Source organism: Pongo abelii, chromosome 16 (assembly GCF_028885655.2).
Source record: "Pongo abelii isolate AG06213 chromosome 16, NHGRI_mPonAbe1-v2.0_pri, whole genome shotgun sequence".
NCBI lineage: Eukaryota > Metazoa > Chordata > Mammalia > Primates > Hominidae > Pongo > Pongo abelii.
Window position 1 is genome coordinate 72619903 of NC_072001.2, and position 13786 is coordinate 72633688.

The 13786-nt window shown below is 38.4% G+C and overlaps 1 protein-coding gene across 5 annotated transcripts in view; it reads left to right on the plus strand.

The window, feature by feature from the left end:
- Positions 1-13786, plus strand: part of KIF23 (kinesin family member 23) — a 34285-nt gene that overhangs the window by 893 nt on the left and 19606 nt on the right. For 3 of the 5 annotated variants that reach the window (XM_024232588.3, XM_024232586.3, XM_054531632.2), the window contains exons 2-10: positions 930-999; positions 2324-2452; positions 6573-6678; positions 6918-7054; positions 7258-7367; positions 8093-8263; positions 10215-10256; positions 11003-11115; positions 11269-11390. In XM_024232588.3, the coding sequence (XP_024088356.1) occupies positions 930-999; positions 2324-2452; positions 6573-6678; positions 6918-7054; positions 7258-7367; positions 8093-8263; positions 10215-10256; positions 11003-11115; positions 11269-11390 (1000 nt within the window). The remainder of the gene's footprint in view (positions 1-929; positions 1000-2323; positions 2453-6572; positions 6679-6917; positions 7055-7257; positions 7368-8092; positions 8264-10214; positions 10257-11002; positions 11116-11268; positions 11391-13786) is intronic. The other 2 variants (XM_024232587.3, XM_024232589.3) reach the window with 1 other exon arrangement.

Consider the following 13786-nt stretch of genomic DNA (forward strand, 5'->3'; position numbering starts at 1 on the left):
CACATTCCTAAGCCAATATTTTCGGCGCAGCATCATTCCTGGGTAAAGAAATATTTGTCGTGCAAAGGAGAGGATTGGCTTTATTACCATTTAGGGAGTCGTTTGCAAAAGGCAACTTGTTTATTAAGAGACCGAAGTCAAAATCTTTAGATGAAAAAAAATTATATGTAAGAAATATACGTTGAGTTTAACTTAAGCCCACCACAAAGTATTTTGCACTGAATAACACGAATTTGCTTGTGTTTCATCTGAGAATATGTTTTGAAAAATATTTTTAAACTACAGTCGAAGCCAATAATCTTACTTAATTTTAATGTGTTAAATGTTTATCTAGCCTATAGATAAATGTGAAGGGAAAAAGATGAGATGCTAGAGAAACTGTGAATTCAATCAAAATAACTTTTTGATTGCCCCTACTTAAGAAACCAAGAAATTGGCAGTTTGGGACCAGATTTTGTTTGGAGACAAAGAGTAACGTTTTGAGCGTTCAATGACTGGTTGTTCCTTGAAAGTACAGGCATAAATCTTGACGAAAGAATGTTTTCCTCCATGTGCATTTTTATAGTGTATTGAAGTTAATCGCTTGTCAGTCTGTAAAGTGTGGGCAGTTATAATTTGTAGTGCCTCTGTTAAATTGTTGCTCAAGAAAATATGCAAGCTATTTTAAGTATAGAACTAATCAGAGAATAAGTAGGTACATTTGGTACCAAAAATGTATTCTAAAGCAAATTTTAATTACTTTTGGATTACGGATGCCACAAACACTCTGCTAGTATGATTATTATTCACGGTATTTGGGATGCAGTGTTTTGGAACTGCTAAGGGATAATTTACAGATAACCTAGAAAGATTGTGTAAGTTTTAGGTGAGGCTTTTGTATTCGTGTTGAACTGAAAAAAAAGTTATTATTTTTTTTTAATCTATGACAGGAGAGCTAAGACACCCCGGAAACCTATCGTGAAAAAAGGGTCCCAAACGAACCTTAAAGACCCAGTTGGGGTAAGGTATCCCTGTGAATTTATGTGTGTGTGTTTAAGAAACTTATCTCTTCGGTCCTTTCTGTCTTATGTGTATGCTTGGAAGGGAAGGAAGAAGACATGTGGAAGTATAATCAAAGAACATTTAGTTAAATGGACGTACTACATTGTGTAAAACTAGTTCTAGCTGTGAAATTTTCTCTATAAGATTAATTAATTTAGTTCAGTAAAATGAAGTCTTTGGTTGTCAACTACATACCTTCTGTAATTATAATTTGGAGAGTTAGATAATTAAAAATCTCCAATTGGGTTCATATTCATCCCAGAGAATATGAACTGAGTTCATGCCATGCAGTAACTGATGGCATGAGGAGAGTTCCAAACTTCTTGGGACCAAGTTTAATTCAGTTAAATTATGAAGAAAAAATGAAGCAGGCAAAAAGAATAAGAATTTTAAAACAAAACAACAAATGGCAAACAAAAAGGGTTCTTTGCTCTGAGGTATTTTAAATCTATCCCTCGCTGCCACTGGAGTGGGTCCCCTCGCTCTGAGTTAAGGGAACCAGGTGCTTTGCACACAGCTGAATGAGTTTTCCTCAAGCCCCCTCCCCTGCTTTCAAAAATGTCTCTGTAGGCCGGGTGCAGTGGCTCACACCTGTAATCCCAGCACTTTGGGAGGCTGAGGCGGGTGGATCACCTGAGGTCAGGAGTTCGAGACCAGCCTGGCCAACATGGTGAAACCCTGTCTCTACTAAAAATACAAAAATTAGCTGGGTGTGGTGGTGGGTGCCTGTAATCCCAGCTACTCGGGAGGCTGAGGCAGGAGAATTGCTTGAACCCAGGAGGTTGCAGTGAGCCGAGATCATGCCATTGCACTCCAGCCTGGGTGACAAGAGAGAAACTCTGTCTCTAAATAAATAAATAAATAAAAATGTCTTTGTATATTAAATGTTGGGTTAAGCTGACCAGTTTTTAAATTGACGTCCATTTCCAAGAAATTCTAACAGTTTTAAAAATCTCATTGTGTGACATGTTGTTGACTTTTAGAGATATTAGTAGTAGTATAATTATTATTTGTGTACAATATAATAGTGAATACACTGCAATTTGATTTTTATTAAAATTTATTCTAATTTTGTGTGTATTTAAAGTATTCTCATATCTAATACATACTTGTATTTGTCAATCTCAAGTAGCAGATTTTAATTTCCGTAGCCCTTGGAGATACAGAGCTCTTAAATTGAGAGATCGAATGTTTGTTGAATGAATGAATAAATGAGAAGCTTAAGTGAAAAATCAGGCAAAAGGTAAAACTTTCTTCTTAAAGCACCTTCCTATTTCTTCAGGTATACTGTAGGGTGCGCCCACTGGGCTTTCCTGATCAAGAGTGTTGCATAGAAGTGATCAATAATACAACTGTTCAGCTTCATACTCCTGAGGGCTATAGACTCAACCGAAATGGAGACTATAAGGAGGTAATTCTGATTTGGACCAAGTTTTTTTTACTCAATATGTTGTTTCCTGAATGATTTTTACATTTTTAAATGTAACAAAGTTCATTTGTGAGCCCACATTTTCGAAAGACTTATTTACTTCCTTATAACCACTGTATCTAGTGTTTTTGACTTCTGGGATGCACAGATATATCTTTGGTATGCTGGAGTTAAAGGATTGCTTTTAGCAGATAATTTCTTACACTGAGTATTATTGTTTTTTAGAGCATGTGTTAGGGATGATTTAATGTGGAATGATCCATGATTGTGCTAGGCAGTTTTATATATATAACTTCATGTGTGGAAATGAAAATAACATTTAATAATAGGCATTGTATACTTGCATCAACCTCCTATGCAGTGTTTTTATTTTTAGTAAAGTTTTGAGTCAACTCAAAAATATTGTTTAGCAAATGTGCTAAGCTAATAGCTGGAGGATGGAAGGAGATTTTTAAAAAATGAGCATGACATACTCCTTGCCTTTAGAAAGTTTATAACTTAAGATATATGGTAAACAAATCTCATATAAATAAAACAGAAAGTTAGATGTGCTAAAGATGAGGGGACCGTGGGAATGCAGTAGGATTAATTCAGGCTACGATTTCTACTTCTAGCTGTCAGTCACTCTTTTGTGCCTACTATTCCTGTGAAATTGCTCTTCAAAAGACTGCCAGTGGCCTCTCTGCTGCTAAATTTGATGTATACGTCTTCATCCTCATTATAACCTGTTTGTCAGCAGCACTCTCCTGTCTCCCGCTCCAGCTATCCCTGTATCTCCAGCTGAAACCTTTTCTCTGGCTCTCAACATTCAACCACTTACTTAATATCTCTGCTTGGATGTCACATGTGCATCTCAAATTTTACATGCCCAAAAAGGAGTTCTTGATTTTTCTTATTCCCTCTCTAAATACTTCTTCCCTTGTTTTCTTCTCAAGGAACGGCACTATCATCTGTCCAGTTGCTCAAGCCAGAAACCTGGTACCTACCTTTTACCTGCATCTCCTTATAACTAGTTCGTTAGTAGCTCCTATAAGTTATATTCCAACATGTGTCTTGAAACTGTCCTTTCATTTCCATCTCCACTGCCACCACCCTAGTCTGAGCCCCATTATTAATCACTGAGACCAGAGCTACTGTAATGAAGGAGTAGCTTTTTTATTTTTAATGCGTCACAGCTGAGACTTTTGTACAACTTGTGCTAGATGGAACTGCCCGTGTAAGTTAGACAACAGGGAACTAGTTCATAATCTCTTCATAGAGATGAGCCTATTGAATACGTGCTGAAATACTGATAATTGAGCAGTGCCAGATGGTGGCTCATGCCTGCAATCTCAGCACTTTGGGAGGCCAAGGTGGGTGGATCACCTGAGGTCAGGAGTTCAAGACCAGCCTGACCAATATGATGAAACCCTGTCTCTACTAAAAATAAAAAAATTAGCCAGGCGTGATGGCGTGTGCCTGTAATCCTAGCTACTCGGGAGCCTGAGACAGAAGAATCACTTGAACCCGGGAGGCAGAGGTTGCAGTGAGCCGAGATTGCGCCATTGCACTCCAGCCTGGGCAGCAAGAGTGAAACTCCATCTCAAAAAACAAACAAACAAAAAACAACTTTCTAAACATTTAAGTAGTCTGGTAGCCGATCTCAGACTGGCAATGGTTTGCTGAGTGTGCTTTGGGTATCATTGACAAGACTTCCAAAGCCCAGCTGCCTCCACTTGGAATCTTCTCTAATCTATTTCTACAGAGCAGACAGAGTGATCTTTTAAAACATAAAATCTCATTTTCCTGTTCAAAACCTTACAAAGAATAAAATCTTCGAACAGACAAAATCCTGCTTCATCCATCTCCCATCTCTCCACCTTCACTCATCTTTTAGTATTCATCCAATCCTTTGAGTTTCTTCGATAAGGCAGAATCCTGGCTGTTAGCTGTTGCCTTAACCTGGACTTCTCTTTTTCTGGGTCTTAGCATGGGTCATCGTTGGGTTTCAGCTTAAATATCACCTCCTCAGGTTGTATAGACTACCCAATCAGAAACAGCACCCCACAACCCCTCCCCTAGTCTGTACTCTGTGTACCTTCTTTACATTACTTAACCACAATCTATTTATTTACTTGTTTATTGTCTTTCCTCTACCATAATGTAAACTTCCAGGGAATATGTACCTTATATGTTCAGTTCATCAAATAGTAAATATGGCTTCAGCAAGAATGAATGGTCTGGGAGGGTTTTTTAGAGGAGCAGGTCTTTAAGGATATAATATAGTTAAACACTGATTTACTGAGTTTTACTTCTTTAAGTAAATTTCAAGTATGTATAAATATAGGTATCGAGTAGGTATAAAAAGGTTTGATGGGGATTAAAACTAATCACTGCTTTCTGACAGAAGGCAACATTGTATAATGAAAAGAGCATTGCTGCCGGGCATGATGGTTTACATGTGTAATCCCAGCACTTCGGGAGGCCGAGGCAGAGGGATCACTTGAGATCAGGAGTTCGAGACCAGCTTGGCCAACATGGCGAAACCCCATCACTACTAAAAATACAAAAATTACCCAGCATGGTGGCGTGTGCCTGTGATCACAGCTACTCGGAATGCTGAGGCAGGAGTATTGCTTGAACCCAGGAGGCAGAGGTTGCAGTGAGCCGAGATCCCACCACTGCACTCCAGCCGGGATGACAGAGTGAGACTCTGTTTCAAAAAAAAAAAGAAGAAAACAAAAACATTGCACTGATGATGGCTTTGATACTAATTAACTCCATGGGCTCAGAGAAGTTTCACCTTTGGGCCTCAGTTTTCTTTACCTTGAAAGGAGGGAGTCATTCATGAGGACTGTAAGGTCATCTATCTTCTCAGTATTAGCCTATGTGTATCCTTTCAGTTCTAAGATTCTTTGTTCTTTTTGAACTCTAAAGCTGTTTTTACAGGATATTTTATTAATTGTATTTAGAGAGCCTTGATAATTGAAGTATTCTTGCTTTCTTAAAGGTCACAATTTATTTAAAATGTATTTCATGTAAGAACTCAGAGATGAGATAATATTTACAGTTTACTTCTGGTTTTAAAATATAGTACATCAAAACGTGGTATTATGCTGCTATGCCATTTTATTTTATATGTCTTTTTTCTTTTTCTTTTTTGAGACAGGGTCTCACTCTGTTGCCCAGGCTGGCGTGCAGTGGTGTGACCACAGCTCACTGTTTTTTTGTGGGTTTTGTTGTTGTTGTTGTTTTTACTTTTAAAATTTTTTATTAGATGAGCTTGCCCAGGCTGGTCTCTTAACTCCTGGCCTCAAGTGATCCTCCTGCCTCAGCCTTCCAAAGTGCTGGGATTATAGGTGTGAGCCACTATGCCCATGCTATGCTATTTTAAATGACACCTTTATAAAGAAAAACTAGGAAACAGTAAAGTTGTGTATGACATAATGCTTGTAGATTTCCACAAATCTGTGACTATGAATCGTTATAATACCTTTTGATCTTTGTCACTTAATTAAAACAAAATCAGCCTTAGATTAGAAGCATTAGTGGACTTAAGACTTTTCTACATTTTTGGCCGGGTGCGGTGGCTCACGCCTTTAATCCCAGCACTTTGGAAGGCTGAGGTGGGTGGATCATCTAAGATCAGGAGTTCGACACCACCCTAACGTGGTGAAACCCGTCTCTACTAAAAGTATAAAAATTAGCCGGGTGTGGTGGCACGTGCCTGTAATTCCAGCTACTTGGGAGGCTGAGGCAGGGGAATCGCTTGAACCCAGGAGGTGGAGGTTGCAGTGAGCCGAGATCATGTCATTGCACTCCAGCCTGGGCAACAAGAGTGAAACTCCGTCTCAAAAAAATAAAAAATAAAAAAAGAGTTTTCTACATTTTCTTTAGCAGTTGTGACTGAAAACATTTACCAGTTTATAATTGGTATAATATAGGTATGTCATGACTTTTTAGTAACTAAATAACTAAGGGTTCCAACTGTAAAAAGACCATTTATATTTTTTCTTTGCATGCTTAGATCTTAAATGTCATAAACACCTTAAGTTTAAGGAGATGTATTTTTAGCCTAGATAATAGTGGAATTTTATTTAGTGCATTTTTTCTCTCTCCACAGACTCAGTATTCATTTAAACAAGTATTTGGCACTCACACCACCCAGAAGGAACTCTTTGATGTTGTGGCTAATCCCTTGGTCAATGACCTCATTCATGGCAAAAATGGTATGATATGACTCGCGGAGTTTTGTTAGATTTTCCTTTTTCTCCTCTTCTGATAAAACTTTTTTGATATTTATATATTTGATTTATGTTTGGTGTCGAATCCACATTTAATTTGTTAGGGTGGTGCTAAACTTGCCTTTTTTGAGCTGGCTAATTGTTAGTGTTTTCTAATGCAGTGAAGAAATACTGTAAGTGGAGAACTTCTAAGATATAACTCATTGTGACTTGCTACACTGTAGGTCTTCTTTTTACATATGGTGTGACGGGAAGTGGAAAAACTCACACAATGACTGGTTCTCCAGGGGAAGGAGGGCTGCTTCCTCGTTGTTTGGACATGATCTTTAACAGTATAGGGTCATTTCAAGCTAAACGATATGTAAGTATGATTCTTTTGTGTTGTGACTATCTTACTGGACTAAGACACCTATGGATATAGTAGTAGAACCAAAGCACTGGATTCATTTTGAAACCTTAACTGTTCCTTAGTTTTTAAACATGTTTCTTACTATTTAAGTTAAATTCTAAAAAACGTGGTGTGATTTTTTTTTTTTTTTTTTTTTTTTTTTGCCCCCACTTCAGGTTTTCAAATCTAATGATAGGAATAGTATGGATATACAGTGTGAGGTCGATGCCTTATTAGAACGTCAGAAAAGAGAAGCTATGCCCAATCCAAAGACCTCTTCTAGCAAGTAAGTAATTATATTTGTCTGCAGCACTGGCCTAGGGGCACAGGATTCTTTCCTGTGGTTTGCCCAGACATGAGGAATGCTGAACATTAAATAGAGAAGTTGACTTTTGTGAGTTTAAAGTTAAGGAATGTTCTTAAGTTCTTTGCTCAGACGTTTTCTCTTTGGCTTTGAGCACATTTTGTTTCAATCACTGTTTTAAGAGGGTGCCACTCTGGGTGGGGAGAGGGTATAAAAGCCATTGTTGTGTGTTCGGGAGGATGTGGGAATACTGCTGGCAAACCATGAGTATGAATAAAGCTGCTTTGTGCATTTCTGCTTGTAATTGCAGATATTTATTGTATCTGTTAGTTTCCCCTTGGGATCATTTACTTTTTTTTTTTTTTCGAGACGGAGTCTCACTCTGTTGCCCAGGGTGGAATGCAGTGGCATGATCTCGGCTTACTGCAACCTCTGCCTTCCAGGTTTAAGTGATCCTCCTGCCTCAGCCCCCCTAGTAGCTGGGATTACAGGCACATGCCACCATGCCCGGCTAATTTGTATTTTTAGTAGAGACAGGGTTTCGCCATGTTGGCCAGGCTGGTCTCGAGTTCCTGATCTCAGGTGATCCGCCCGCGTTGGCCTCCCAAAGTGCTGGGATTATAGCTGTGAGCCACCATGCCCGGCTGGGATCATTTACTTTTGAAATGGACTTACAACGTATACAATTGAACCTTTTTTTTTTTTAGACGACAAGTAGATCCAGAGTTTGCAGATATGATAACTGTACAAGAATTCTGCAAAGCAGAAGAGGTTGATGAAGATAGTGTCTATGGTGTATTTGTCTCTTATATTGAAATATATAATAATTACATATATGATCTGTTGGAAGAGGTGCCGTTTGATCCCATAAAACCCAAGTAAGTAGTGAAGAGAGCCCCTTCTTAGCTGTTAACGTTGGGGAAGTTACTTTGCCTCAAGGAGTTTTAGTTTCTTCAGTTATGAATGAGAATAATGCTTGCATTTGTTTTCAGAATGAAATGATATAATTTGTATATCGTGGTTTTGTGTTTGAGTATGTTTATTATTAACTAGATATGTACCTGTATTAGGGAACTAGTGGGTTAAAGCATCTAAGGAGAAGAGGGACCCAAATATTCATCTTGGAGATTATTTTTGAAAACTCTGGGCCCTGGGCTATGTTTTGAGAAGGATCTTAATTATATAATTAAGAACGTTTCAAGAACCTGAGACAGTAAAAGGAGTTTTGTAGCCTCTTTAACCACCCGTGTCTTGGTGATTTCTACAGACTGGAGCCTAAAGCTGTTATCTATACAAGTAATACTTAACATAACTTCTATCGTTCATTAATATGGTGTGATATCTGCACTGTAATTCCATCAGAGTTGAAATACTACTTCCTAGATTTCCTTGGGTCTTGCCTTTCTGAGACCTAAGACTGGTTACCACTTGGCATCACAAATGATAAATCTGCATTTGTGCCAGAGTTGACCCTGGGATCTTATGTTTAATATTAGTATCTTGTTCCTGAGTTGATGGTTTTGTGTTTAAGCTAAAGGCTTGTCTTTAGTGCTGTCTTTATTAGGGCCTCCCAGGACATAAATAATACAAAGACCTGTGGCTTATATTTAACTTTATATATCTAATGGAACATTATTGGAGAAACAGCTGGATTTAGAAGATCATTAGACTGAGAATACATACCAGTATATCCACTTTTAATTACATGAAAAATTTATGGACTCTGGTTGAGGCCATACTTGATACAAGTATTTCTGTGGTTCTTAGTGAGTCACATTTTGATACAGTTATCTTCACCAGAGTCCTTGAATTTTCATCACATTGATTGGGAAAACAATTACAATGTGGCTAAGTAAGCTAAATGTAAAAATATTAATACTCTTAATACTAAGAGTTTATGCCAAGGAAGACTCTTTTGCTCTATTTAACATTTCTTCAAGTGAGAACTTTACAAAGGGACTTATTTCTGGAGTGACCTATCTTTATTTACCCTTGGAATGTTGGTAATAGTAAAAATACTTGGGTTAGGTTGTGGAACAATACATGGAAGAGTTAAAACCTTGTGAGACAGTTACTTTTTATTTTTTTTTGAGACAGGGTCTTGCTCTGCCGTGTCAGCTCACTGCAGCCAACCTCCTGGGTTCAGGTGATCCTCCCTCCTTAGCCTCCTAAGTAGCTGGAACTACAAGCACAAGCCACCATGCCTGGCTAATTTTCTAATTTCTTGTAGAGATAGGAGTGATAGGGGTCTCACTATGTTGCCCAGGGTGGTCTCGAACTCCTGGCCTCAAGCAGTCCTCCCACCTTGGCCTCCCAAAGTGCTGGGATTACAAGTGTGAGCCACCATGCCCGGCCTGACAATCACTTTTTATATCAAACTAATTACTTTCCCATTTGTTTTAAAGTGTCAACTGTCTTGACTCTAATCTTGAGTATACCCATTTTCATGTATGCCCATGTGCCAACTTTTTGTTTGGTTTGTTCTAAATGAGATTATTTTCAAAGGATCATATCTTGGCTTTATTTAGTTATACAAAAGAAGATTGACAAAAGTACCTTGTGTGCTTTGTAACCTTTCTGGGTAACTCCTTAAATGAACATATAAGGGTGCTTGTTTGGCCCTGAATTCAGATTTAATTTGTTAGGTTGGTGTTAGACCTGCTTTTTTAAGCTAGTTAACTTTTAGTATTTTTAATACAATGAAAAACTATTACAAGTGGAGGGTTTTTAAGATATGATTCATTGTGACTGTCACATAGTCTGGACTGAACATGTTGGTGTGAGATGGCTGCTGTAGAAACAGTAACTTCTACCTTATTCCTTTGGTAGGTGGAACAGTTGCAGCACACCCATGAGGAACACAGATTTTGTGTATGTGATGGTGTTGGCTCTTTTCTTAAGGAGAAGGGTGCAGTTATACTATGGTTGGCATTCTGTGGCATGTTTGCATGTAGGTTATTTTCCATTGTCACTGGGCTGGCTGCTGTCTCTAAGCCCTCCTTGCTTCCTGAAAAATCTGCTATTGACTATCAGTGATGGTGGCTGGTAAATGTCTCTGCCCTCACCATTCACAAGACTTAAGACCAAACAGGTAGCTCTCTTACCCAACCTTCATCTTGTCATACAGACTAAAACTTCATAAGCCACTTTGAAAGGATTGCCACTCCTGGTATATACCAAACTCTTTCTGAATTTGTTTTCTGCTATTGCTGAGGAGGTCAGAACTGGTTCTATCTGCTAGTCTTTTCAAATTAGGAAAATAGTAGATTTTGATGCTTAACCTGTGCATGTGATGTTGCTATAATACTACTTTGGTCTCTAAATTGTTTAGTGTATTGTTTCATGTGCTTTCTTAGAGCAAATTAGAGCAAAGCTTTTAAAACAAAATTGTTTTCTGTTATCTTGTTATGTAACTAATCTTGACTATTTAGCTTTACAATCTCATCTAAGTTTAATATTTCTCTGGAGTATTATACATTATATATTTATTATAAAATATATATAATTTTCATTAGAAGAATAACATGTCATGTCACTTGGCGTTTTAGTCTTGGTCTTAAATGAAGATACTAGCATCTCATAATTTAGTAGACTAATCTTTTTTTTCTTTCCCATAGACCTCCACAATCTAAATTGCTTCGTGAAGATAAGAACCATAACATGTATGTTGCAGGATGTACAGAAGTTGAAGTGAAATCTACTGAGGAAGCTTTTGAAGTTTTCTGGAGAGGTTAGAAACACCTAGAACTAGAAAAATACAGAATGATGAATATCACCTACAGTTGCTACTAAATTTGATGGCAATCTTTTTTGACTTATTAGAAAGCATGTATAATGAAATGACTGAGTTCAGGTTTGACTAATGATTTCTCTGTTGTCCTAGGCCAGAAAAAGAGACGTATTGCTAATACCCATTTGAATCGTGAGTCCAGCCGTTCACATAGCGTGTTCAACATTAAATTAGTTCAGGCTCCCTTGGATGCAGATGGAGACAATGTCTTACAGGTAAAGTTGTAGTATGTGGAGTTTTTCTGGTTCTAACTCTATCCTTAATTTTTGGAATTAGAGTAATCCAGCCAACATGGCAAAAGCCCGTCTCCAGTAAAATTGGAAAAATCAGCCAGGCATGGTGATGCACCACTCCTGTAATCCCAGCTACTTGTGTGGCTGAGGCAGGAGGATCGCTTGAACCTGGGAGGCAGAGGTACAGTGACCTGAGATCGCACCACTGCACTCCAGCCTGGGTGACAGAGTGAGACCCTGTCTCGAAAAAAAAAGTTAAATTAGGGAGGTTTTATTGCAATGAAGATTGCTCTAGAATAAATATACAGTTGGTTCTCCGTATCTGTGAGTTCTACATCTATAGATTCAACCAACTGTGGATTGAAAATATTCAAAAATAAAATGCTGCATTTGTGCTGACCATGTACAGACTTTTTTGTACATTTTTTTGGTCATTATTCCTTAAACAATACAGTATAACAACTTGTTATGTAGTGTTTACATTGTATTAGATATTATAAGTACTCTAAATATGATTTAAAGTATACAGGAGGGCTGGGTGCGTGCGTGGCTCATGGCTGTAATCCCAGCACTTTGGGAGGCCAAGGCAGGAGGATCACTTGAGGCCAGGAGTTTGAGACCAGCCTAGACAACAAAACAAGACTCTTGTCTTTGCAAAAAAATAAAATAAGGCTAAAAAATAAAAAAATAGAATTTTAAAAAGTGTATGGGAGGATGTGCATAGGTCATATGAAAATACTACACCATTTTATACACGAGACTTGAGCATCCGTGGAATTTGGTATCTGTGAAATTTATTATCTGTAGGAGATCCTACAACTAATCCCTTGAGGATACCAAGGGATGACTCTGTATGTAGGTGATGACATTAAAAACTCTTTTCCCCCATTATTATAGTTTTGGGAAGCTGGATATTGAATCTTAGAGCCTGAATTTTGCTGTGAAAAAAGTTGCAAATCTTTAAAAATCTCTGTGGTAGAAGTGATAAAATAAGACTGTGATTTTTTTCTCTCTGGAGACTCATTCTGTAAGTGGAAATTCAGTTAATGGTTTTAAAATGTCAGTAATTCATTTTTCATGGTAGGTATAGTTTAGGAAGTGGCCAGTGTTTAAGTTGTTCATCTCTTGGTCAATAGGCCAGTAGGGTCCCCCATATGCAGATCACTATTTACTGCCTGGCCTGCCACAGTACAAGGCTTGTGTCAATTAGTAACAGCATTTGAGTCTGAGTATGCATAATCTAATAACTGTAATCCATTAAAGTGTAATTTTATTCAAACTGTATCATGAAATTGTGGCATTATGAAGGTTTGTAAGTGACAGGAGTGGTATTGAAGACCTCCAGGATTTGAATGCTCATTTCTATTTATTTACTGACTAGCTATAATAAAACCTCCTTATAAGGTTGTGAGAATTAAAGGAGGTAATGCGTGTAAAGTTTTTAGTCCAGTGCTTAGCTTATAGTCAGCACTCAATAATTGTTAGCTAGAAAATAGTTATAAGGGCCAGGCGCGGTGACTCACGCCTGTAATCCCAGCACTTTGGGAGGCCAAGACGGGTGGATCACGAGATCAGGAGATTGAGACCATCCTGGCCAATATGGCGAAACCCCGTGTCTACTAAAAATACAAAAATTAGCAGGGCATGGTGGCACGTGCCTGTAGTCCCAGCTACTCAGGGCTGAGGCAGGAGAATTGTTTGAACCAGGGAGGTGGAGGTTGTAGTGAGCCAAGATCGCACCGCTGCACTCCAGCCTGGTGACACAGCAAGACTCCATCTAAAAAAAAAAAAAAATGGTTATAAGTCAGCCTTCCATATACACCTGATTTCCATTGAATCACATCTAATATTACAGCATCAGTTCGGTACCACTTGACTTTCACTTCTTTTTATAAGAATTATCTGCTGGGCGTGGTGGCTCACCCCCGTAATCACAAGCACTTTGGGAGGCTGAGGCGGGCGGATCAACTGAGTTCAGGAGTTTGAGACCAGCCTGGTCCACATGGTGAAACCCTGTCTCTACTAAAAATACAAAAAAAAAGAGCTGGGTATGGTGGCACATGCCTGTAATCCCAGTTACTCGGAAGGCTGAGGCAAGAGAACTGCTTGAACCCAGCATGGGGAGGTTGTAGTGAGCAGAGATGGCGCCACTGCAATCCAGCCAGGAGACAGAGTAATAAAAAATGATTATTTATAGCATTATGAAATTATAAGATTATTAAATATCTGATTATAGAAGAATTTAGGATAATCCTGTTCTAGACTCTTATTCAGCAAATATCTGCTGAGTTCCTACTGAGTGGTAGGCACTGTGCAGCATGCTGGTGATAAGGTAGTAAAAGACAGAGTCCCTGCTTTCAGGGAGCTTACTGTCTGAT